The 23,627-nt window shown below is 37.3% G+C and overlaps 1 protein-coding gene across 3 annotated transcripts; it reads left to right on the forward strand.

The window, feature by feature from the left end:
* The first annotated feature begins 50 nt into the window (after positions 1 to 50).
* On the forward strand, positions 51 to 23,402 carry SAAL1 (serum amyloid A like 1). 3 transcript variants are annotated; one of them, XM_076002120.1, is made up of 12 exons: positions 51 to 245; positions 2,567 to 2,680; positions 6,735 to 6,818; positions 7,934 to 8,013; positions 9,686 to 9,745; positions 9,877 to 9,992; positions 10,622 to 10,802; positions 13,465 to 13,547; positions 13,636 to 13,824; positions 19,732 to 19,928; positions 22,243 to 22,335; positions 23,256 to 23,402. In XM_076002120.1, exons 1-12 carry the CDS (start codon positions 111 to 113, stop codon positions 23,346 to 23,348), a joined length of 1,425 nt encoding a protein of 474 aa, XP_075858235.1. In that variant the 5' UTR covers positions 51 to 110; the 3' UTR covers positions 23,349 to 23,402. The 3 variants fall into 3 exon arrangements, with proteins under 3 accessions (XP_075858235.1, XP_075858236.1, XP_075858237.1); XM_076002121.1 differs by having other exon boundaries at positions 19,735 to 19,928; XM_076002122.1 differs by having other exon boundaries at positions 9,877 to 9,947.
* Positions 23,403 to 23,627: the final 225 nt, after the last annotated feature.

Here is a 23,627-nt window from a genome sequence, read left to right on the forward strand (position 1 = left end):
GCGCTATGGCGGGAGCCGCGCTGGGCGCGCCGGGCCCTCTGGCTCAAGGAAGCCTGTCGCCTCCTCCGCGGCTTCCGGAGCGGCTCCTGCACGCCAGACGCGGCCAAATCATGGACCGCAACCCTTCGCCGCCGCCGCCGAGTCGGGATGAGGAGCGGGACGGGGAGGTGGCCGGGGGAGACTGCATAGGAAGCACGGTCTACAGCAAGCACTGGCTCCTCGGCGTCCTCAGCTGGCTCGTTCAGGTGTGGAAACTCGCGCCATCAGGGGGCTTTCCCCACAACTTCCAGACACCCGGGCGCCGCCTCTGGCAGCCCCTCCTGCTCCGGAGCCGTCATCCCCAGGCGCGAACTTCGGGTTTTCACGCCTTGGCGTTCCGGCCACCTCGGCGTACCCCGAAAACTGCCCCCAAACTGCCTGGGGCCACTCCCGTGCCTCTTGACACAAAGGGAAGTCTAATAGCAGGGATGCTGAAATGCTTTTGGTTATTATTTTTCACTTTTGCAAATCCTCCAAAAATACATGACCATGTAAATACATTGCTCGGCTTTTGCTTCCCATTTCCAGTCTCATTTCTGAAGCCCAGGTCCTAATTTATATATTTCACGGGCAGTTCTTATATCAAAAACGTGGCTCCATCACCTACTAGCTAGCGGTTTGAGCAAGTCACCTAACCACTCAGAGTCTCTGTTTCTCTCTTAATTTCTATAAAATGGGGCTATAATATAGTATTGTATATAGGGTCATTGTGTAGGTTAACTGAGATTGTAATGGCCATAGAGTGTTTAGCGTGGTGTTCGGCCTATAGGAGGCTCTCAGTAAATGTGACTTTTCTTCTCCTCACCTTTTTCTGACTGGTTTCCCTGCTTCCAGTCTCTATCCTCACCAGTCCATTTTCTTCACCCCTCGAGAATAATCTTCTTTAAAAACAGCTGTTGATGATACTCTTCTTAGTTCCCGTAGCCTACAAGAGAAAAATGGGTGTTTCTTAGCCTGGAATCCAGGGCTCTTTGCAACTTTTCCAGCCTCAGCTGCTCGTGATACACTGTTCCATCAACACAAACTTGCACCTGGGCCCTTTCTTAACTCTGAAGTCTTGTACTTCCTCTGAATGCTGTTTTCCCCTTCTTCACATGACAAACTACTATTCTTTCTGCAAGATTTAGCTTAAATATCACCTCCTGTGAGAAATGTTCCCCACCTTCTCCCAGGAATAGGTTATTGGTCCATCATTTTTGCTACCATAACTGTTTGTCCACAATTCAAATAAGTCACTTAACCTTTCTGTTATGACTTATCAGTTTATGTTCTTAATGCAAGAGATTATATCTTAATCATCTTTGCATTTTTACCTCACTGCTTAGCAACAATATTTACTTCATGAATGTTGAATGAATAGATCTATCCAAGGCACTAATTTTTTTACACAAGATTTTTGCAAGAAAGGATACTTTGAAGATAGTCTGTTTGTGACCTCTAAATGATTGTGGGTTAATATTACATTAAGTCCTCACTTAACATTGTCAATAAATTCATGAAAACTGTGCCTTTAAGTGAAATGGCTGATAACAAAACCAGTTTTATCATAGGCTAATTGATGAAAGCCAGAGTTAATTTCCTAAAGCATATTTCTGGACACAAAAATATCAATACATTTCTCAATGAAGACCCCAAACACTTCTAATATTAAACATTAAAATCAATGTGAGCTATGTATACATGTAGGAAAGATAAATAAAAACAAGTAAGGTGATTATTTACCCAATTTTTGGTGAATCTGTGAGTGAAGGTGGTCGTAGTGGCGGTGGGTTAAATTAAGGAATAAATGTTTTCTAAGTGAAAATTGTGAGGAACCACACAGTTCAAAAACAATAACAAAGGCTCGCTGAGTGCTTTCATACTGTATCACTTATTGTGTGTCTGTATGAAATCAAAGTAGACAATAGTAAAATTTTTATTTTATAATAATTTTTATTCACTTATTCATTTTCCAACTTATTCTAATTGAGGGTCAAGGCTGGCCTAATCTGGCAGCTCAGGGCACAAGGCAGGAACCAGCCCTAGACAGCACACCATTCCATTGCAGGTACACTTACACACACATCCACACTCAGACTGGGACCATTTCAGGCGTCCTCAAACTACGGCCTGCAGGCCACATGCCGCCCGCCTAGGACATTTATCCGGGCCCGCTGGGTGTTTTTGCCGCCACTGCCTGTCGATCTTAGCAGCCGACTCGTCCCGGGCCCACAGTGTGCACTCTCCAACAGTCTGAGGGACAGCGAACTGGTCCCCTGTTTAAAAAGTTTGAGGACCCCTGATTTAGATACAACAGATAACCTAACGTGCACATCCTTGGGCTGTTGGGAGGAAACTGAAGTACCTGTAGCAGACCCATGCAGACATGGGGAGAGTGTGCAAACTCCACACAGATGGTGGCTCCAGCTGGGAATAGGTTTGTTTTCTCATCAGTTTTATAACAAAATGTTATTTGAGGATCTGCTATGCTTGGGGAGTACTGTGGACAACTTTTATTCATCTCTTTTCACTTTTTGTGTGTTTGAAGATTGTTAGTCCTGAAAATACCACGTCCAGCTCAGATGATGAGGAGCAGCAGATGGAGCTTGATGAAGAAAAGGAGAATGAAATTTGCAGAGTATGGGATATGTCAATGGATGAGGTATGAGGCTGGAAATAAAACTCTGAAAAGACTGTTGGGTGACGAAGTGGTAAACTTTTAAAAAGTTCCAATCCTTTACTCTCTGGGGAAAGGCTTTATTTAGTGTCTAATCACTTGCATATAGAGTACAAGGAATGAAGTCCTAGGAGCTGTAAATGCTGAACTTTTGTCTTTGAGGCTAGAGGATCAGAGCTCTCATAAGATTTGGGCTAAATATCTGGTCATCTGGGTTTGGAGTTTTCTTTGTGGGAGGGCTCTTTTTAGTTTTGTGTATTTATTACTTTTTGCAAATAACAGTTTTATTAAGGTATAATTCACTACCATAAAATTTACCGTTCATTGGGTTTTAGTATAGGGTAGGAAAAACTGTAATTTTATTAATAGATATAGAGCTATTCAGGTTACTTTGTGTCCTTCAAGGAATTTATGCATTTCATCTAAGTTGTTAAATTTATTGTCACAAAGTAGTTCATAGTATTATGTTATTATCCTTTTAATATCTGTAGAATTTGTAGTGATATTATCTCTCTCATTCCTTATGTTGGGAATTTATGTCTTTTGCCTTTTTTTTTTTTTTTTTTTTTGAGACAGAGTCTCACTTTGTTGCCCAGGCTAGAGTGAGTGCCATGGCGTCAGCCTAGCTCACAGCAACCTCGAACTCCTGGGCTCAAGCAGTCCTGCTGCTTCAGCCTCCTGAGTAGCTGGGACTACAGGCATGCACCACCATGCCTGGCTAATTTTTTCTATATATGTATATATATTAGTTGGCCAATTAATTTCTTTCTATTTATAGTAGAGATAGGGTCTCGCTCTTGCACAGGCTGGTTTCGAACTCCTGACCTTGAGCAATCTGCCCGCCTCGGCCTCCCAGAGTGCTAGGATTACAGGCGTGAGCCACCGTGCCTGGCTTCTTTTGCCTTTTTTTACTGATCAGTCTGGCTAGAAGTTTAACAATTTTATTGAGCTGTGCAAAGAATCAGCCTTTGGTTTCATTCTTCTTGTTGATCTCCTATTGCTTTATTGTTTTCTATTTCATTGATTTCCACTTTATTCTTTATTATTTCCTTTCTTCTGCTTGCTTTGGTTTAATTTGCTCTTCTTTTTCTAATTTCTTAAGGTAGAAGCTGAGGTCATTGATTTGAGATCATTCTTTTTTAGTATAGGCATTTAGCACTGTAAATTTGTCCCTAAATAATTGCTTTACCATTATCCCACAAATTCTGATATGGTGTGTTTCATTTCCTTTAGTTCTGAGAACTTTCTAGTTTTCCTTACTTTTTCTTTGGTTCGTAGGCTATAGCTGTAGCTGTATGTTCTTTAGGTTTCAAATATTTGGGATTTTTTCAGCTATCTTTATGTTATTATGGTCAGTGGACACACTGAATCCTTTTAAATGTATTGACACTTGTATTAAAACCCAGAATATAGTCTATCTTGATAAATATTGTATACTCACTTAAAAAGAATGTGAATTCTGCTGTTGCTCTGTGGAGTATCTTATAAATGTCAGTTAGATAAAGTTGGTTGAGAATATTGTTCAAGTCTACTTTCTATCCTACAGTTATTGAGAAACTATGGTTTAAAAAATGTTATCAATCTGTCAATCCTGTTAAATAAATTTTTTTAAAGAAATAGAACCTGTTTTTTAAATGAAGTATGAGTATGAAAATCTCAGTTTTAAAATAGAAGAAACAGAGCTGCTATTTAAATGAGATGATTGGTGGAGGTGAGGGTCATGTTGGCCTCCTTTTTGTCCTCTTGCTCTCGAGGCACCTCTATAGAACTGAGCTCTCCTGATCATTGAGGCTGCTGGCATAAAGTCCTTCCAGTGAGATTAAATCTCAGCCTTGTATTCTATTGCTCTGTGACCATGACTTGTGTTGTGTGGACCAGAGACCTCCGAATACTTCCTGCACTTTCATTTGTTGATGTATTGTTCATGCCAGCCTACCTGGAGTGGCCTCAAGCTGGTGAAATCCTTCTCACTGTTTATGGCCCTGCTTAAATGTCACCTCCTCTGTGATGCAGCCCGAGATACTTTAGGCAGAATTAGCCTCTCTTATTTCTGTGCTCCCATGGAATCTGTTCACTCTGTTGCATAACTTACCTTATTAGTCACTGATTTCTTTTGAGTCTCTGTGTCTCCTGATTTGTTCCTTTTCATCAAAGTGTTATGTCACCTCTTCAGAGATATCTTCTCTGATATATCTAAAGTAGCCTCCCTTATCCCCCATTCTAGGACATACCATCTTTTTTATTTTCTTTCTAGCACTTAGAAATTATATAGTTTAGTTGCTTGTATGTTTATTGTTTATTCAGTCCTCTAGAATGAAAATTCCATGGGACTGAGCCCTTATTTAGCTTGTTTGCTGATGTGTCCCCAGAGGCTAAAACAATGCATATTAGGTTTTTCAGTAAATATTTGATGAATAATGAGTGAATGAATGAATACCTGAGAGGTAGCATGGTATAGGGGTTAAAAATGTAGCCTTGCTGGGTGCAGTGCAATGTTCCTGTAGTCCCAGCTACTCAGGAGGCTGAGGCAGGAGTATTGTTTGAGGCTGCAGTGAGTTATGATCACGTCTGTGAATAGCCACTGTACTCCAGCCTGGACAACATAGTGAGACCTCATCTCTTACCAAAAAAAAAGAACATAACCTTGAGTCAAATTCATCTGGGTTCAAATCCTAGCTCTTTTCTCCTACTGAGACTATATAATCTTAGGCAGGTTGCTTAACCTTTTAAACTTAAGTTTGCTCATTAGTGTAATGGGGTTAATAATAACTATTTCATACAGTTATTTTGAGAATTTAATGAGATAATATGCAATAAAAAATAAAAAAAGAAAAATGAGATAGTATAAACAACTTCACTTTGTCAGGCATTTAATACTTGTTCAATGACTGTTAATTGCCCTTACTGTTATTGTTGGTGTTGACATTGTTAGGCCAACCTTGTACTACTCTGGGAAGTATTAACTGTCATTAAATTAAATTTCTTCATGTTACAAAGAATTGCCCACATGCAAGCAGCTGAATTGCTTACAGTGGCGAACATCTGCCGTCATGACTTTCAATTTTGAGCAAATCTTTGAAAATATTGTTTTCTCTGACTATGATCTTTAATAAGTAGAGTATGTTTTTTCCAGTCAACAGTTATGCAGATTACCTCAGTTTCAGCTGTTGTGGAGGATAATTGCCTTCTTTGAATAGCTCCAGGGTCCCTCCATGTGAATTTTTATATAAGCCATGCAGTCTGTGTTTTAAGTTAAACCTTCCCAAATTATACCTCAAATTTGGTGAAAATCGGAGGCAATGGACAGCCAGAAACTTATTTTTATTTATGTATTTTATAATGTGAGTTCCCAGAGCTACTTACTTACTTTTTATATCCACATTCTTGGGTGAAATTTAGCCCATTTGGGGTCACACGTCCACTCCAGGCTCATTTACCTGTGTGGTGTGCCTCTTTAGGAACTGTGGACTGGGCAAACTCTAGGAAGAAGGTATGAGGTGGTCGCAGTTACATTGTGATCAGAAGTTTTTTTCTATTGAGGATTTTGAAAACACAAGTCTGATTTGGACATCACCCAATAGCGGTTCCTCACTTGTTTCCCCTATGGTGTTTTAAGCTCTTGGAGGACAGGAATCATGAATTTTACTCTCTTCCCTTATCTTCAGCTTCTAGCATAATAATTGGCATGTAATCAGCAAATGTGTTTGTGTAAGTTAATGAGAATTCCTGGTGAGTAGAAAAATCGTTAAGGTAAACAGATTCAAGACAGAAACAGTGATAATCCTCTGGAGTATCACAGTTTATATTTTTTATGGACTTGTTCCATTGTCTGGGATCAGATGCCACAGCAACTCTCTAATATTACTTTTATTTGTTGACACAATTCTTAACTTTATGGTTTGATTTTTTTTTCCTTGTGTCTGAAAAGAGGTTATATGGAATTAAAATTATTTTGTGGCTGCCTAAGCCACAAAAGAGGAATAAAGGGTTTAAAGAGGAATATTCAACATCCAAGTTAATAATCATTTTTTATTTTCAGGATGTGGCTTTATTTCTCCAAGAATTTAATGCTCCTGATATATTTATGGGAGTACTGGCCAAATCCAAGTGTCCTCGATTGAGAGTAAGTATGTACGTTTCTAAAGACTTTTTCTTTGGAGTAATAACAGCAGATAGTGCTGAACAGTCTTTCATTTTTTTCATTTTCATTTTCCTAGTGGCCATAAATCAACAAATGTTTATTGCAAATAAACCAGGTGCTATTTTAAATTATTAGTCATAGAATTTTAGATTTGGACTGGACCAAGGAGATCAATACTTTCATTTAACAGCTGTGGAAACCAGTTAGGCATAACTGCTGCTTTGCCACTAATATGTGGCAGAACAAGGAATAGTGCCCAGACTTACTGTTTCTCAGTTCATTGTAATTTTTTACTCACAAATCTTCTATTGTTTAAAAACTATTCTAAACTCAACCTGTTGCTCAAGACTTCCACAGTCTGTATCTAATTCATCTTTACAGTATGAAGTCTACCTTCCAGATGGCCCTTCTGGTTTAGCCAGGTCTGTCTACTTGCTGTCTCACCATTTAATATTTTTGGACCAAGGTTGACTGCAGATAACTGAAACGGCGGATAAGGGGGGGACTACTGTCATACATTATGCATTTTGCTTCCAGAATAATCTGCTTAAGATATTGTTTCAGCATGTTATCTCCCCTTCTTGAGTACCTTCATGAGTACCTCCAAATAAGCTCCTAGATTAAGTCTTACTCTTCAGATGGCATTCAGAGCCATTAGTATTGATTGTTTATATCTGTTGTATTTATTTATGCTAGTCACCCACTTTGTGCTACAGCCACAGTATTTTCTTTATTGTCTACTGGCCACATATGTTATTCCTTTCCTGCCTTTACTAATATCTTCCCTTATTTGCACATCTTTCTTCTTGTTTGGGTATCTGAATCCTACCAATCATTTAAGACTCATTTTATCTATAAGATTTCCTCTTCCATAGCTCCTGCTTTTGATCTTTCTTTTTCTTGTGTCTTCCATCCCTTCTCAAACCGTGTAAGCTTATTGTGGTTAGGGTACAGGCAGTATATGTGCTTCCATATCCTGCCTCCCATTTTTTTCCCTCCAAAACTTGGCTCAGTGAAAATTTTTGTTCAAGTTGTTGTTTTTATGTATTTGTCTTTCACTATGAAGCCATTGTGACCTGTGAAATTTGATTTGACAGGAAATCTGTGTGGGAATTTTGGGTAATATGGCCTGTTTCCAGGAGATATGTGTGTCCATCAGCAGTCATAAAAATCTTGGGTAAGTCTTACATAATATTTTTTAATAGATTCATATTTCATATTCTTATGGAATTCTAATACATAGGGGAGATAGGAAAATATGAAATATAATCCTTTTGTCTCGATGAATACTCTCCAGGAACTTAATTGTATAATGATGATACCAGGGGCTTGCACACAGTGTTTGGACAAAGTTCAGGATTTAAGCCTGTTTTCTTCATCAGTAGCAAAGGGACCTGAATCGTTAACAGATGGTGGTGAGCTAAATAGGGGAAGAACCACTGGGGTAAAACTTGTAGATGGAAGCAGCTAACTAGAATCTAAAACAACTTGGGTACAGTGAATCCAAGGACTCAGAGAGCTAGAGTCTGGAGAAACTAGATTTGTTGAACAATATCATCCTAAAGCTCTGACTTAGATCAGAGAGTAGGACTTACCAACAGATTAGAAGATAAAGGGTTGCCTCTGTGACTAAAAGGCTTTCATTCTTCTGCTTGTAGGCTAGTTCTTTTCTACATTTGGGAAAATTCTGGGGAGAGGGTTTTTTAATGGTGAAAACTGTGGTGATTACTTTAGGAGATCTGAGAATATCCTAAAATTATATGTTAAATTTTATGGGCATATTCATTTTCTAGAGGGTTCATGGCTGTTAATCAAAATATCAAGGAAATTTGTGCCCAAAATAGGAAAACTGTTCTAGGCATTTCTTGTCCGGGTTTGTCACAGTTCAAATAAATACCTGGGTCTCTTAAAAAAAAAAAAAAAGAAAGATGATTTATTTATTCCTCATTTACTTACAGTCATTCATGGAATAAATGACTCAGGATTGTGTTTGGCTGCCAGTGTTCTCTATGAGAAATCTGATAATGAAAAATGTTAAGTTTTTAAAATTTAATTAATTGCTTATCTTAATATGGAACAATTTACATTGCTAATGGGATATAAATTTGTTCAACCACTTTAGAATAGTCAGGCATTATCTAGTCAAGTGGAAGATATGCATATGCTATGACCCACTGATAGGTTTCTAATAAGAGAAACTGCACATGTACATGAGGATACTCATACAAATACTATAGGAGGATTTCTTGAAATAACTCAAAATTGGAATCAACCTAAATGTCCATCAGAAGTAGTCTAGAAAAATAAATTGTGTTATATTCATACAATGGAATGCTCTGTAGCAATGAATCAAAGAGCAATAGCTACAGGAGCATCACGGGAAGGTCTTATGTACGTGGTTTTTTTTTTTGTTTTTTTTTTTTTCGCGAGAAACCTCAGCTGGGATGTACGTGGTTTTGAGCAAAAAAAACCTAAGATACCAGAGAATAAGTACAATATAATTTCTATCATATAAAGTACAAAAGCAGAACCAAACAAATGTAAAGTAATAAAACTATAGAGCAAAGTAAGGAAATGATTGCTGGAAAACTCAGGATAGTAATCATTTCTAGGTAGGAAAGAGAATTGTGATTTGGAATGGACACATGGGGGTTCCAGAGATGGAGCATAGTTCTGTTCCCTGGAAACATGAGTGTTTGCTTTATAATTTTTCATTAACTATAGAGTTGTATCTTATAGGCTTTTCTATATATATGCTATATTTCACAATAAAATGTTCACAAAATTAAATGAAAACTCTGATATTTAAAATGAGATAAGTTAAGCATATAACTATTTTGTTTTTGTAGGCAGATGTTATTGCACTGTTTGTATGATTCAGACCCACCTACTCTGCTGGAAACAAGCAGGTATGCTTTTCTCTTCATGGATTCTATAAAGTTACCCACAAGGGAATCTGGGAAAATAGAGTTAATTCTTCATTTTGACTTTCTTTTCCTGTTTCTGAAAGATAGACATTAAGGTCACATTTATCATGTAGGTTGTTGCTTACTTGCCTTTCCCAGACAGAAGTGGCCAGTGTCTGGGTTGAAAGGATCCGGGAACATCCAGGTATTTATGATAACATTTGCTTCATCATGTCAAGTTCAACTAATGGTAAGTCACCATGTAAATCTATAAAAAATGTTTTAGATTATATTTAATTGTTAGGAAACCATGTAAGTATTTCTGAAAGTCACTTTTTTTAAAAGGCTAAATGCAAGGTGAGAAAGTTTTTTATTCAAGTTATAAGATTTCTTCATAAACTGCCAAAACACTGATAAATTCCTCATTTAAAAATGAAAGAAGGCTGGGCATGGTGTCTCATGCCTGTAATCCCAGCACTTTAAGAGGCTGAGGCAGGAGCATCACTTGAGCCCAAGATTTGGAGACCAGCCTAGACAACATAGTGAGACCTTGTCTTTGCAAAAAATAAAAGAATAAAAAAATTATTGGGGCATAGTGGCACACACCTATAGTTCCAGCTACTTGGGAGGCTGAGGCAGGAGGATCACTTGAGCCCAGGAGTTCGGGGCTGCAGTAAGCTATGATTGCATCACTGTACTGGGCACAAAATGTGACCCTGTCTCAAAAAAAAAAAAAGAAAAGAAGCAAATTTAAACATAGGAGGTAAACAAATCACCCTTGGAGTAAGTACTGCTTTGGAATAGCTTTAGGAATTTTGCTTAACGCCGTTATTTTTAACATTTTGTTTTTTACTTCAATATCTGTTTTATTCTCCACAGCTGACTTGCTGGTGAAGGTGGGAGAGGTTGTGGACAAGCTCTTTGATTTGGATGAGAAACTAATGTTGGAATGGATTAGAAATGGGGCTGCCCAGGCTGTGGACCAACCCCACGAAGATTCTGAAGAGCAGCCAGTGTTTAGGATTGTGCCTTGTGTACTTGAAGCTGTCAAACAAGTATGGTAGGTGAGCTCTTTTGTGCAAAATGTTCTGGAAAAGTCCAATTGCTAGAAGTATTCTTAGATATAAAAGTCTTCTTAGATTCCTTTCAAACAGCCAATCTTTGTTAGGTTTGATTTGTTACTAATATTTGTGATGACAGTTGTCTTAGTCTGTTTGTATTACTATAACAGAATACCTGAGGCTGGACAATTTATAAAGAAAAGAGGTTTATTTGGCTGACACTTCTGCGGGCTGTACAAGAAGTATGGCGTCAGCATCTGCTTTTAGTGAAGGACTCAGGATTGCTTCTATTCATGGTGACAGCCAGCACATGCAGAGATAACAGGGCAAGGGGAAGCAAGGTGGGGGGAGGTGCCAGCCTCTTTTTAACAACCATCTCTCTAGGCAACTAATAGAGGGAGAACTCCTTCATTACTGTGCAGACAAGGATGAAGATGGCACCAAACTGTTCCAGGGATTCACCCCCATGACCCAGACACCTCCCATAAGGCCCCAGCTCCAACTTAGGGATTAGATTTCAGTGGACAAACGTCCAAATTATAGCAACAATGTATTTGCTCTTTGCATGAATGATAATAGTTACAAAGTTCCTATTCTAATGTCATTTAGCTATAGGCACTAATTGTGGTTTATGTTTTCATCATCGGCAATTTTAAATAATTTAAAACAAAGAGAAAAAATTTTCTTGTGCATTATTTTACATTGAACACTTGACAACTTCTTCAGTTAATCTTGGGCATCATTTATTTTCTTGCTCCTTGGGTTTATATGCCAATCTTCACTAAGTGACTGACTTTTGAACTTTAATGTCTTGCCAAGAGAGATTACCAGATTATAGGTCATTGAAACTGCTTATTGCTAGTCACTAGAAAATTAAATTTTGAATTGATCTGCTTAGTAGTCAATAGTGCCACATTCATGCTTAATAAGCCACATTAAAACCTATTAATTTTGGCTGGGCGAGGTGGCTTATGCCTGTAATCCTAGCACTCTAGGAGGCTGATGGGGGGAGGCAGGCAGATCGTTTGAGCTCAGGAGTTCGAGACCAGCTTGAGCAAGAGCAAGACCCTGTCTCTACTAAAACAAATAGAAAGAAATTAACTGGATGACTAAAAATATATAGAAAAAATTAGCTGGGCATGGTGGTGCATGCCTGTAATCCCAGCTACTTGGGAGGCTGAGGTAAAAGGACCACTTGAGCCCAGGAGTTTGAGGTTGCTGTGAGCTAGGCTGACGCCTCGGCACTCTAGCCTGGGCAACAGAGTGAGACTCTGTCTCAAAAAAAAAAAAAAAAAAAAAACCTATTAATTTTATATCCTTTGTCCAATTGATCAGTAAACTCATTCTTCCGCCAAATCTGCTTCATCAGTCTTCTCAGTCTCAACAGATGATGCAATCATTATTCCATTTGGATAATGTGGAAGAAGAAATGGAGAAGCCATTACTGAGTCTTTCCCACCACACTCTTGTCCCATGGCCAATTTCCAAGCCTTGTTCCTGACTTTTTCTGGGATCCCAGTCATGCCAGCCTGGCCACTGTTGTCTCTCACCTGGAGAACTAACTGCCACTATCTTTTACCTGAGTCCCCTAGGCTCACTCCTTCCAGGTGTATACTTTAGAGCCATCTTTACAAAGCACACACATTCACCATCTCATTTTCATACTTCAGACTTTCTAGTTGGCCTTCCTTAGGATAAGGTCCAGATTTTTTTTAAAAATACAATTTTTTTATTTAAAAAAATTGTTTTTAAAAAAATTTTTAAGAAATAAGGTCTTGCACAGTGCTTCTCCAGTGCTTCTCTGTGTTTCAACTGTGTGAAATTTTCTTCATTTCTTCAACTGAACCAATCTCTGTTGCCTCAGGCCTTTGTACAGTATGTTTCCTCTACCTCAAACACTTTGCCCCTTCAGGTTTCTGTATAAACATTGTATTTCATTTACCTTCCCTGACCCTCCAAACTAAATTAAATCTGCTTGCTTTGTGAGCCTGTAGCCCTTGGAACTTCCTCTAGTGTTGTATTCATATCACTGTATTATAATTACCCCTTTAATTATCTTCTTTCCTTTTAGACTGTAAACTTTATGAAGATAGGGATAATGTCCTATACATCTCTGTTTTCCCAGCCCCTAACATAGTGCCTGAAAGAAGTAGGTACTTAAATAAATATTTGCTGAAATGTCATTTTTAATTGTTCACTATCTTTTCACTTGTTTGGTTGAAGAACTAAGATTTTGAGTTTCTGAGAATCCAAACTGTTGATCATAAGAATGGTGAGGTTTTAGTGTTCTCAGCTAGGGAGCTAGGATAATCCTAAGAAGTTTTAAGAATATCATTATTGTCGATTCTGGGTGTAGTGGACCTTATATTGATGCAGAAGACTCAGTCAAATAGCAGGTCTCTGAATTAATTGCGTTTGTGGGATAAAGCCAAAAAGAATTTTTACCTCTTGTCCTGTATGTGTCGATTATATTACATGCTTTATTTCTTTTTGCTCTTCCCCTATTAGAATTTAAGCTCTAGTGAGCACAGAGACTTTATTATGTTCACTGTTTTATCTTCAGTGCCCAGGGAAGGCTAGCACAGAGTAATAAATATTTGTTGAATGAATACAATCCCCTGGATAGTATAGTTTTTGATTCAGTGTTTTTGCTTTTTTTAGTTCTGAAAATCCAGAAGGGCTTGATGTTTATGTGCATATCTTACAGCTGCTTACCACAGTGGATGATGGAATTCAAGCAATTGGTAAGGTGGTTTATTGAGATGCACTATAGTTACTCATTTAATTACTTACTGTTTTAAAATTACTACTTTCTTTATCATCTTTATTAAGTACAGGGTCCTGACACTGGAAAAGACACTTGGAATTTTCTTTTTGACCTGGTCTGTCATATACTCTGCCAGTCTGATGATCCACCCATCATACTTCAAGAACAGAAGACAGTGCTAGCCTCTGTTTTTTCCGTGTTGTCTGCGATCTATGCTTCTCGGGCTGAACAAGAGTATCTAAAAGTAGAAAAAGGCAAGTATCATCTTGGTTCACTAAATTAAATTCCAGTCTGTCAGATTTTAAAGCCCAGGCTCGTGTTTGTTCTACATTTATTTCTTCCATCTTTAAAAATGCTTTTATTCCCCTAATTACAAAAATATTACATGCTAAACACACAAAAAAATTTGTAAAATTTATCAAGGAAACATAGTGCTTATAATCTCACCATCCAGAAGACAATTATTATATACATACATGCATATATTTTTTTTAAGTCCTTCTTTTCAGCCAGCTTCTTTCATTTAGAAATATAAAATGAATAGTTTCCTATGTAAACACATGTTCTTTCACAGAATGATTTTTATGACTGCAATTAAATCCATGATTCATCTAGAATTTATTCTGGTGTTACATATGAGGTATGACTTCAATTTATTTTTTCTTATAACTGGTACTATGCTTCAGTGTTATTTTTTTAGAGGGCCAGCTGACTCAACATCATTTAGTGAATAATACACCTTACCACCCTGATTTGAAATTTCATCATTACTATTTTTTAAATTCTCTTTTATGTCTTATTTAGTTGCATTGATTTGTTCATGTGTTAGTAACCATAGTATTTTAAGTATTAAGGTTTTATGTTTTAATACCTAGTAGGGTTAATCCCCCTTCATTCTAATTTTTCAGAATGTTTTTGACAATTTTTATTTATCACTGAATTAGACTGACAGGTTACAAAAACAAAAAAAACTTTCTAATATTTTTATTTAGATTATATTAAATTTATAGGGTATCCAAGAACATATTATGCTTTTACATTTGTTCAAGTCTTATTTTATGTCCTTCAGTAATGATTTTATGATTTTTTTCACATAGATGTTGCATATTTCTTATTAGATTTATTCTTAGATATTTTACCTTTTGGGTTGCTATTGTCTATGACATTGTCTTCCAGTGATTATTGTCCTTGGAGTATATGAAGGCTATTATTGATTTTTGTGTATTAATTTTACATCCTGTAACTTTACTGAATTCTCTTCCTGCTCTTAATAGTTGTTCCAGTGATAATCTTGGGCTTTATCTGGTACTGCTTTGGCTTTAAGTTAGATATGTTTTATGACATTTCGAGCTCTGATTTCTTTTTATCTAATTGGACTGTCTGGTACCTCTGGTGTTAAATAATAGTGGTGTTAGAAAACATCCTTACCTCATTCCTGATACTATTGGTAATGATTCTAGAATTTCACTATTAAACCTTGTAGGGTATAAGATATTTATTTTATCATTTGAGGAAGTACTAGTCTGTTCCTATTTTATTAAGAGTTTTTAATCAAAAATGAATGTTGAACATTTTCTGCATTTATGGATAGGTTACCTCATTGAGAAGGTGAAATTGAGTACAGACCTGAGGGAGATCATAGAGGGAGTCCTTTGAGTACTTGGGGGGAAAAATATTCCAGACAGAGGGAATAGCAAGTGTAAAAGCCCATACCAGAAGTATGCCTGGTATGTTTGAAGAAGAGTAGTGAGGACCCATGTGGCTGTGGTGGATTTAGCAAAGGGAAGAGAAGTAGCACATGAGGCCAGAGAAGTAGGGTGGAGGCCTGATTTTACCTTTGACTCTGAATGAGGTAGGGAGCTATGGAGAGTTTTAAGCAGGGTTTACATAGATATGAACTGACTTTAATAGGCTCCTTTGTTGATAAGAAATGCAGGAGGGGCATGGGCACAAAAGGGAGACTAGTTACAGGCTTTTGGAGGCTCTCGGTACTTGAGTTATAGCAAGAGATATACATTGAACCAAAGTGGTAACAGTGCAGGTGATGGAAAAAATAGATTCTGATCATTTTGAGGTAGTGCCAGTAGATTTTGCTGACAGTTAAGATGGGGAAGCTGAGAAAAGTCAAGGATCTGTCTGGCATTTTTTTCTCCCAAAAATTGTCATTTATTGAGATTAAGGAAGACTGGTTTTAAACATTTTAAATTTGAGATGTCTATTAGATGTCCACATGGAAGTATTGAGTGGGCAGTTTGAGTCCAGAGCTGAGGGGAGAAGCCTGAGCTAGAAGTACAAATGTTAGATTTGTCAGTAGTTGTGCTTCTGTAACCTTGGTGATTTCCATTGACTTGATTTGTGTGAAATAAGAGAATTAACATCTCTTACCACATATACGTTTGTCTTTTTCTCTTTATTATTTGTAGTTTGCTTAATGTATGTTGATGTCATGTTATTTGCTATATAGACATTCATTATAAATTGCCCATCTTTGTCTCTTTTACTGCTTTTTTGGCTTCTGTCTTGTTTGATAAGATAAGATCACAACCCGTTTTCTTTTTGCTTTCATTCACCACTGGTACTTTTGTCTATTCTTTTCAACCTTTCTGAATACTTGGTTTTGATGTGTTGATTTCTTTTTAATAGGTGAGTTAAACTTATTTACAAGTATAGGTTGAGCATTCCTAATCCAAAATCCAAAATGCACCAAAAGCCAAAACTTTTTTAGCATTGACATTCTCAAAGGAAGGATTTTCAGATTTGGGATACTCAATTGGTATCATGCAAATATTCCAAAATCTGAAAAAAATCTGAAGTCTGAGACACTTCTGGTCCTAAACATTTTGGGTGAGTGATATTCAACCTGTATTGATATAATAGTTGTGTTTCATCTGAATGCTGTCATGTATTTTCCATCATATATGTTTACATTTCAATATTTCACTATATGGTTTATTTGCTCTGTTTTTGTATATAGTTCTAACATTGAAGAAGATTTGTATTCTTGGTCTTGTGGTTATCTTTGTAATTATTAAAACTGCCCCCAAAATTCTTTTTTTTTTAATTCTTAAAATTTAATCACTTGAGAAAGTTATGCCTCAGTGTTGCCTATTCCTTATCAACCTTTCCAGGTACTTTTCAAATTATAAGTTAAGTCTTGGAGGGATGGCATTTCTGAATTATATCTTAAAATATTTGTTCTGTTCCATCATTTTGGTTTCTTCTTTGAGGGTATAATTATGTTTACATGGGATCACCTTTCCTGTCTTCCATAACTAACTTTCTCCATTTAACAGGAAAAAAAAACCCTGTTTATTTTCCTTCCATTCATTTTGCTTTTTCCTTCCTGACCTTCATGTCCCTTGCTGTGTTTTCAGCAATGTCTGTTCTCACTTGTTCTGCTGGCAGTTTTGTCTTCATTTCTATAGTGCCTTCATTTCTTCTTTTTTCTTCTTTGAGCTCTACGAGCTCAGGTTGCCTCTCTTGTTATCTTTCACTTCTTAATCTAAGCCCTTGTATCTCTGCTTTGTGCTTGATTACGTTATTATTTTTAAAACTCATGGCTAAATATTATCTCAGTATTCATAAGCTTCATGTCAATTTTTTTTAGTGTTTTTTATCTGCCATTTGTTTTTTGTGTGCCTTTATTTATTTATTTTTTTGTAATGTTTTCATGTTCCTCCTATGTTGCTTTCTTATTGCTTGCTCATCATTGTATGAATTGAGATTTTCCTAGGCCAGCTGTTTGCAGGAAGTTCATGCAGGAGAGGGGCTAAGGCTATGTTCTCGGTGAATTGTTGGATCTATGAGTCTTCTAGCTCTTTTTCCCAGGTGAGAGGTAGCTGTGGTAAAATCTTGTCTTTACCCTTGCCATTTGCTTCCTGCAGACATGGCTTGTCTATGGGATTACTCATTCAACCTTTCTTCCTCTGCTTCTTAGAACCCCCACAGAAGCACCAGCGGTCATCTTGCATGCTCTATTCCTAATGTTGCAAACAAGGGATTCTAGAATTACACCTCAGAGTGTGTGCTTTACTTTAGAGAAGTGGACTTTTCTGACCCTTTCTGAGTTCTGCAGCCCCAGACATTCTCTTGGCTATTCTTTTACCTCCTGTTTGATTTTCACTACTTTTGCTGCTTTTTATACCTACCTTGTGTTTGAAGTTTCAGCTGTGTCCTACTTTTATCCAAGCTGGAGTTTGTTTCTGTTGCCCATTCTCTTAGTTTCTTCAAGGTGATTTCTGAAAGGAAAAGGGGAGATATGCTGACTTTGAACCCCAACTTTCTAACTTCATTGTAATATGTATAATCTTTCTGTTGAAAACCACACATAGAGTTTTCATTTGTAATAGTAGGAACACATCTTGATGTTACAGGAATAGGTGTTCTTTATCCTCTTCCCTCTCCATACCCCCTCCTTCCCAGAACTTTATGTATGACTTCTATGATTGGGGCAGACAGTGTAAAGATGCTCCTTTAACTCAAATCCAATAATTAACCCTCTCCCTTTCGCCCTGCCCTCAGCCTTGAATAGGGGCATTGTAGAGTTAGGGTTGGGGGTGAGAAAGAGAGACAAGAGAGGCTGGTATAGATTGATGTGAACTTCACGGAAATCCTAGAGTAAAGAATTAGGCTTTAGAGGCAAGAGTTGTAATAATACAAGAGAACGGGGGTAAATCCAAGAGGAATATAATAAAGCAGCCAGGCAGAGTAGGTGCTTTGAAAAGTTGACACTGAGTTGAGAAATAAAAGATAAAAGGATTTCTTTGGTTGCAAATTTTTTAAAAATGTAATTTTCATGTACTATCAGTGACTTGAGTTTGGTTGTAGAGTTAGGTTTTTAAAAATGAATATATCTGGGGGCTGGGCATGGTACCTAATTCCTGTAATCCTGCATTCTGGGAGGTTAAGATGTGAGGTTCACTTGAGGTCAGGAATTTGAGACCAGCCTCAGCAAGAGCGAGACCCCATCTCTACTAAAAAATAGAAATTAGCTGGGCATGGTGGTGCATGCCTGTAGTCCCAGCTATTCATCTGTAGTCCCAGCTACTGACTGACCTGTAGTCTCAGGTACTCGGGAGGCTGAGGCAGGAGAATTGGCTTGAGCCCCGGAGTTTGAGGTTGCTGTGAGCTAGGCTGACGCCACGGCACTCTAGCCTGGGCAACAGAGCTAGACTCTGTCTCAAAAAAAAAAAGAAAAAAGAAAAAAATCAGTATATTTGATTCAATGTTACAGAAAACTCTCTGGGTTTGTAATTATTAAGCAGAAATGGTGGCCAGGCACGGTGGCTCACGCCTGTAATCCTAGTACTCTGGGAGGCCAAGGCGAGAGGATTGCCCGAGGTCAGGAGTTCGAAACCAGCCTGAGCAAGAGCGAGACCCCATCTCTACTAACAATAGAAAGAAATTAGCTGGACAACTAAAAATATACAGAAAAAATTAGCGGGGCATGGTGGCGCATGCATGTAGTCCCAGTTACTTGGGAGGCTGAGGCAGCAGGATTGCCTGAGCCCAGGAGTTTGAGGTTGCTGTGAGCTAGGCTGACACCACAGCACTCACTCTAGCCTGGGCAACGAAGCAAGACTCTGTCTCAAAAAAAAAAAAAAAAAAAAAGCTTAAGATTGTTATAGGAAAGTTTAAAATTAAGATTCTTTTCTTACTCTGGTCAAGGCCCCGTTTGATAGGGCTCCTGCCTAACTCTCTAAACCTGTCTGCTGCTGCTCCTCCACTGGCTCACTGGGCTGGAGCCACAGCAGCCTCATTTTTGTTCTTCAGACCTATGATTTTTTCTTTCTGGATGGTGCTCTGCTCTTGTTCTCTCTACCTGAAATGTTTTCTGGGCTCTTTGCATTGCTGATGCTTATCCTATAGTTCTCAACTCAGCGTCACCTTTTTAGAAAGTCTCGCCTGCTGGGCTGCTTTATTATATTCCTCTTTTATTTCCTTCCTAGAACTTACCAAAATCTGAAATGATCTATTTAATTTACTTATTTGAAAGTATAAAATTGGAAGCCTCTGAGGTCTGATGCCTTGATGATCTTATTTACCACTCTATCTATAGTACCTACTATACGATGTCTAGCAGTTGTTCAATATATATGAATGAATGAATGAAAAACCAAACTTAACTGGCTGATTCCATGCCTCTTGATTTGTTTGTACAGTAGATCTTCCTCTAATTGACAGCCTAATTCGGGTCTTACAAAATATGGAACATTGTCAGAAGAAAACAGAGAACTCAGCAGAGTCTAACACAGAAGAGACTGAAAAGTCTGATTTAACCCAAGATGACTTCCACTTGAAAATCTTAAAGGATATTTCATGTGAATTTCTTTCTAATATTTTTCAGGCATTAACAAAGGTAGGAAAGAAGTATTATTGGTTTCTTCAGCAAAAGAGAGTATGGATTGTATAATGCTCCAAACTTTACTGCTTTTTTAAATGTAAAAATTATATAAGTATATTATATAATTTGAGAAAATAAAGAAAAATCTTCTATCACCATAAGTTTATAATATTAAACTAGCTGATGTGGTTTGATTTATCTGTGTATGCCAAATATATGCATGTGTTTATGTGCATATATATTTATAAATGCATTTTTCACATACTTTGACCCAGTATGTACAATTTTTATAGACTGCCCTTTTCATTGAACATGCTTATAAAAGCATTAATAGGCCTTTTTCTTGACTCTAAATGAATTAACTGAAAGATTTTTCCAAGAGCTAGTTTGTTTAATACACAATTTGCCAAATAACCAGTTTTCAAAATTTACTGCAAACTTGTTTTAAGGAATATTTTTTGATTATGTTCAGTGATTATTTGCATATTCTTTGACCATATTCTTTCTTTTCTTTCTTTCTTTCTTTTTTTTTTTTTTGAGACAGAGTCTCACTTTGTTGCCCAGGCTAGAGTGAATGCCTTGGCGTCAGCCTAGCTCACAGCAACCTCAATCTCCTGGGCTCAAGCGATTCTACTGCCTCAGCCTCCCAAGTAGCTGGGATTACAGGCATGCACCACAATGCCCGGCTAACTTTTTCTATATATATTAGTTGGCCAATTAATTTCTTGCTATTTATAGTAGAGCGGGGTCTCGCTCTTGCTCAGGCTGGTTTCAAACTCCTGACCTTGAACAATCTGCCCGCCTCGGCCTCCCAGAGTGCTAGGATTACAGGTGTGAGCCATTGCCCTCGGCCTGACCATATTCTTTCTATCCATATATTTATAAAAATATATTTATGAATATAACTATGAAGAATATATTCATTCATACTCACTGATTTTTTTCAAGACTATTCCTTTTAAGAAAAAGCTTCTCTTATTCTGGTGAATTCGATTTTTTTTTTTTTTTTTTTGAGCTGTCCTGCTTCCCTTCACCATTTTTGTATAATATTTTCCAAAGGGTTTATTACCTTAGCACAGGGATTTAGAAGTTAGATTACTGGGTACGGCATAATAAATGTGAAGGTGGCTAAGACATAATGGTTACATAATTGCCAAAATGCTATTGACATGTGAAAATGTTGGTTTTACTTAACCTTTATTATTGGATATTAGTTGTATTTATTTATTTATTTTTTGTATTTGAATGTTAGTTTTTTGTTTTTTTTTATTTCGGCATATTATGGGGGTACAGATTTTAAAGTTTCAATAAATGCCCATTCTCCCCTCCCCCCACAAGTCTGAGTCTCCAGCATGACCATCCCCCAGATGGTGCACATCTCACTCATTATATATGTATATGGATATTAGTTTTATATCACATAAAGTTAAACAGGTGATAAATTGTGCTTTATTTTGATTTTTACTTTCTTATTGATGATATTGAACATCTTTCCATGTATTTGTATATTATTTATGTTTCCTGCATTGTAAATTTATCCATTTTGATTATGCATATAAACTCTTTGGGTAATACATCTTTTGCATATTCACTGCAAGCGTTTTTCCCCATTTTTTGCTGTTGCTTTTGTTTTTTGGAGAGAGGGACATAGATATTTCTTAATGTTTAAGTTGCAGGAACAAAAAAGTAAGGAGGGCTAAGAATATACCAAAGATGTGTCATGAAAATTCTTATATAACATATTTAGGGAATTTGGACTTAAGGTAGAGGAAACTGAGGTGCAACTAAAGATTTTTTTATTTTAAGCATCCAGTGATATCAGTTTAGAACAATTACTCCAAAAGCAATAGAGAGGAAAAGCAATTAGGGAGAGTTGAGGCTGGAGGCCAGAAGACCAACCAACAAACAGGCTTTTGTAGTTGATAATCTTCAAGAATAATCTGAAAAATAATGAGTGCCTAGGCAATGGAAGTGTGACTGGAGAGGAGGGGTGGAAGAAGAGAGAGATTAAGTAGAGTAGGATTGAACACTTGGCAGGGAGCAAGGGGCATTGGTCAGCAGCAGGGAAGAAGGAAAAGTCTTGTCTGTGTTCTAAGTTTTTAGTTTGTGCAGCAGGAGGGATGGTGGTGCCCTTCACTAAACTAAGGACTACAGTGGAGAAAATGTTTGTGTTATATAAGCCTCCTTGATCGATGGGTTCAGTTTCGAACATTTGAAATGCCTATAGGATCAGTAGGGAATTGTATATACTAACTTGTATTTATTCACCAATTATAGCTCTAGAAATTTTCCTGTTTTTACATTAAATCTTTTTGTTTGTTTGTTTTAGGAGACTGTGGCTCAGGGACTAAAGGAGGGCCAGTTGAGCAAAGAGAAATGTTCCTCTGCATTTCAAAACCTTCTTCCTTTCTATAGCCTTGTGGTGAGTATGGGTAAATGTATAGGCGGCTCAGTTTCATAGGATTACTAAATAAAATATTTTCAATTAAGCACTTGATTTCAAGGCCATTGTCAGAAAAGGGAGTGCATACAATTTACATGACTTAATGCCTTTTTCAGAAAGGTGACTGCTGGATGATTCATAGTACTGGCCTGAGTAGCAATTCCAAGAGGAAAGAGTCAACACTGAATTTATATTACCCCTCTCTGTTATGAAGGAAATAGCATATATATTAAGTGAAAGTAAGATTCTTAGGAATATTCTTAGGAATAGTAGGTTTGTATGGTTCTTCAAATGACATCACATTTGCTACCATTAGAGGCAATTTCAAAATAGGAACTTTTTGCCAACATGGTGGCTCACTCCTGCAATCCTAGCAACTCAGGAGGCTGAGGCAGTAGGATTGTTTGAGGTCAGGAGTTCATGACTAGCCTGGGCAACATAGTGAGATCCCACCTCTACAAAAAATTTTTTAAAAAATTACCTGGGTGTGGTAGTGCACGCCTGTAGTCCTCGCTATCTCAAAACAAAAAAAAAAAAAACAAAGAATTTTTTTAGGAAAATGAAGTATGGAATGCGAGAGTGAAGGGACATACTATCAAGGAGAATGCTAATAAAAGTCCAGTTCTAGACCCTAAAAGGGGAATAGCAGAAGGATAAGTACTAGCTTAAGAGTAAAACAGAATGGTAAAGGATAGTTGTTTCCTTGATAAGTCATTTCTTCTGATAAACAGAGGACTATTTAGAGAGTACTATTATTGTCATCTGGGAATCTTATCAACATTTCTTTTCCATTGCACTGTTCAGAAACCAGAGGTAGACCGTTTTTATAGTCAGTAGTTAATATCTTAAACCACCTTTTCCTCCACTACATTTATTTCATTCTTTTGTTTGACTCACAGGTGGAAGACTTCATCAAAATCTTACATGAAGTAGATAAGGCCCTTGCTAATGACCTGGAGGAAAGCTTCCCAAGTTTGAAGGTTCATACTTAAAAACCGAATTGGAATTCCTTCTGTACCAGAAATAAATTTTATTTTCCTCATCGACTATTGAAATTGACATACAGGAAATAGTAGGTGAAGTTCATATTAGACCATAGTGTCTGGTATTACACTTGTGCCCTTATCTCACTTTTATTTGGTATTGGAATCTGGAGTTTCACCACTATCACCCCCTCCCCTTTATATTGATTATGTGGTATTAATCATTTTCAGTTGAAGAAAGCAAAAACACAAGCTTATTGAGGATCTTTTTAGGATATTTGAAGAGTT

This window comes from Microcebus murinus, chromosome 4 (genome assembly GCF_040939455.1).
Source record: "Microcebus murinus isolate Inina chromosome 4, M.murinus_Inina_mat1.0, whole genome shotgun sequence".
Lineage (NCBI taxonomy): Eukaryota > Metazoa > Chordata > Mammalia > Primates > Cheirogaleidae > Microcebus > Microcebus murinus.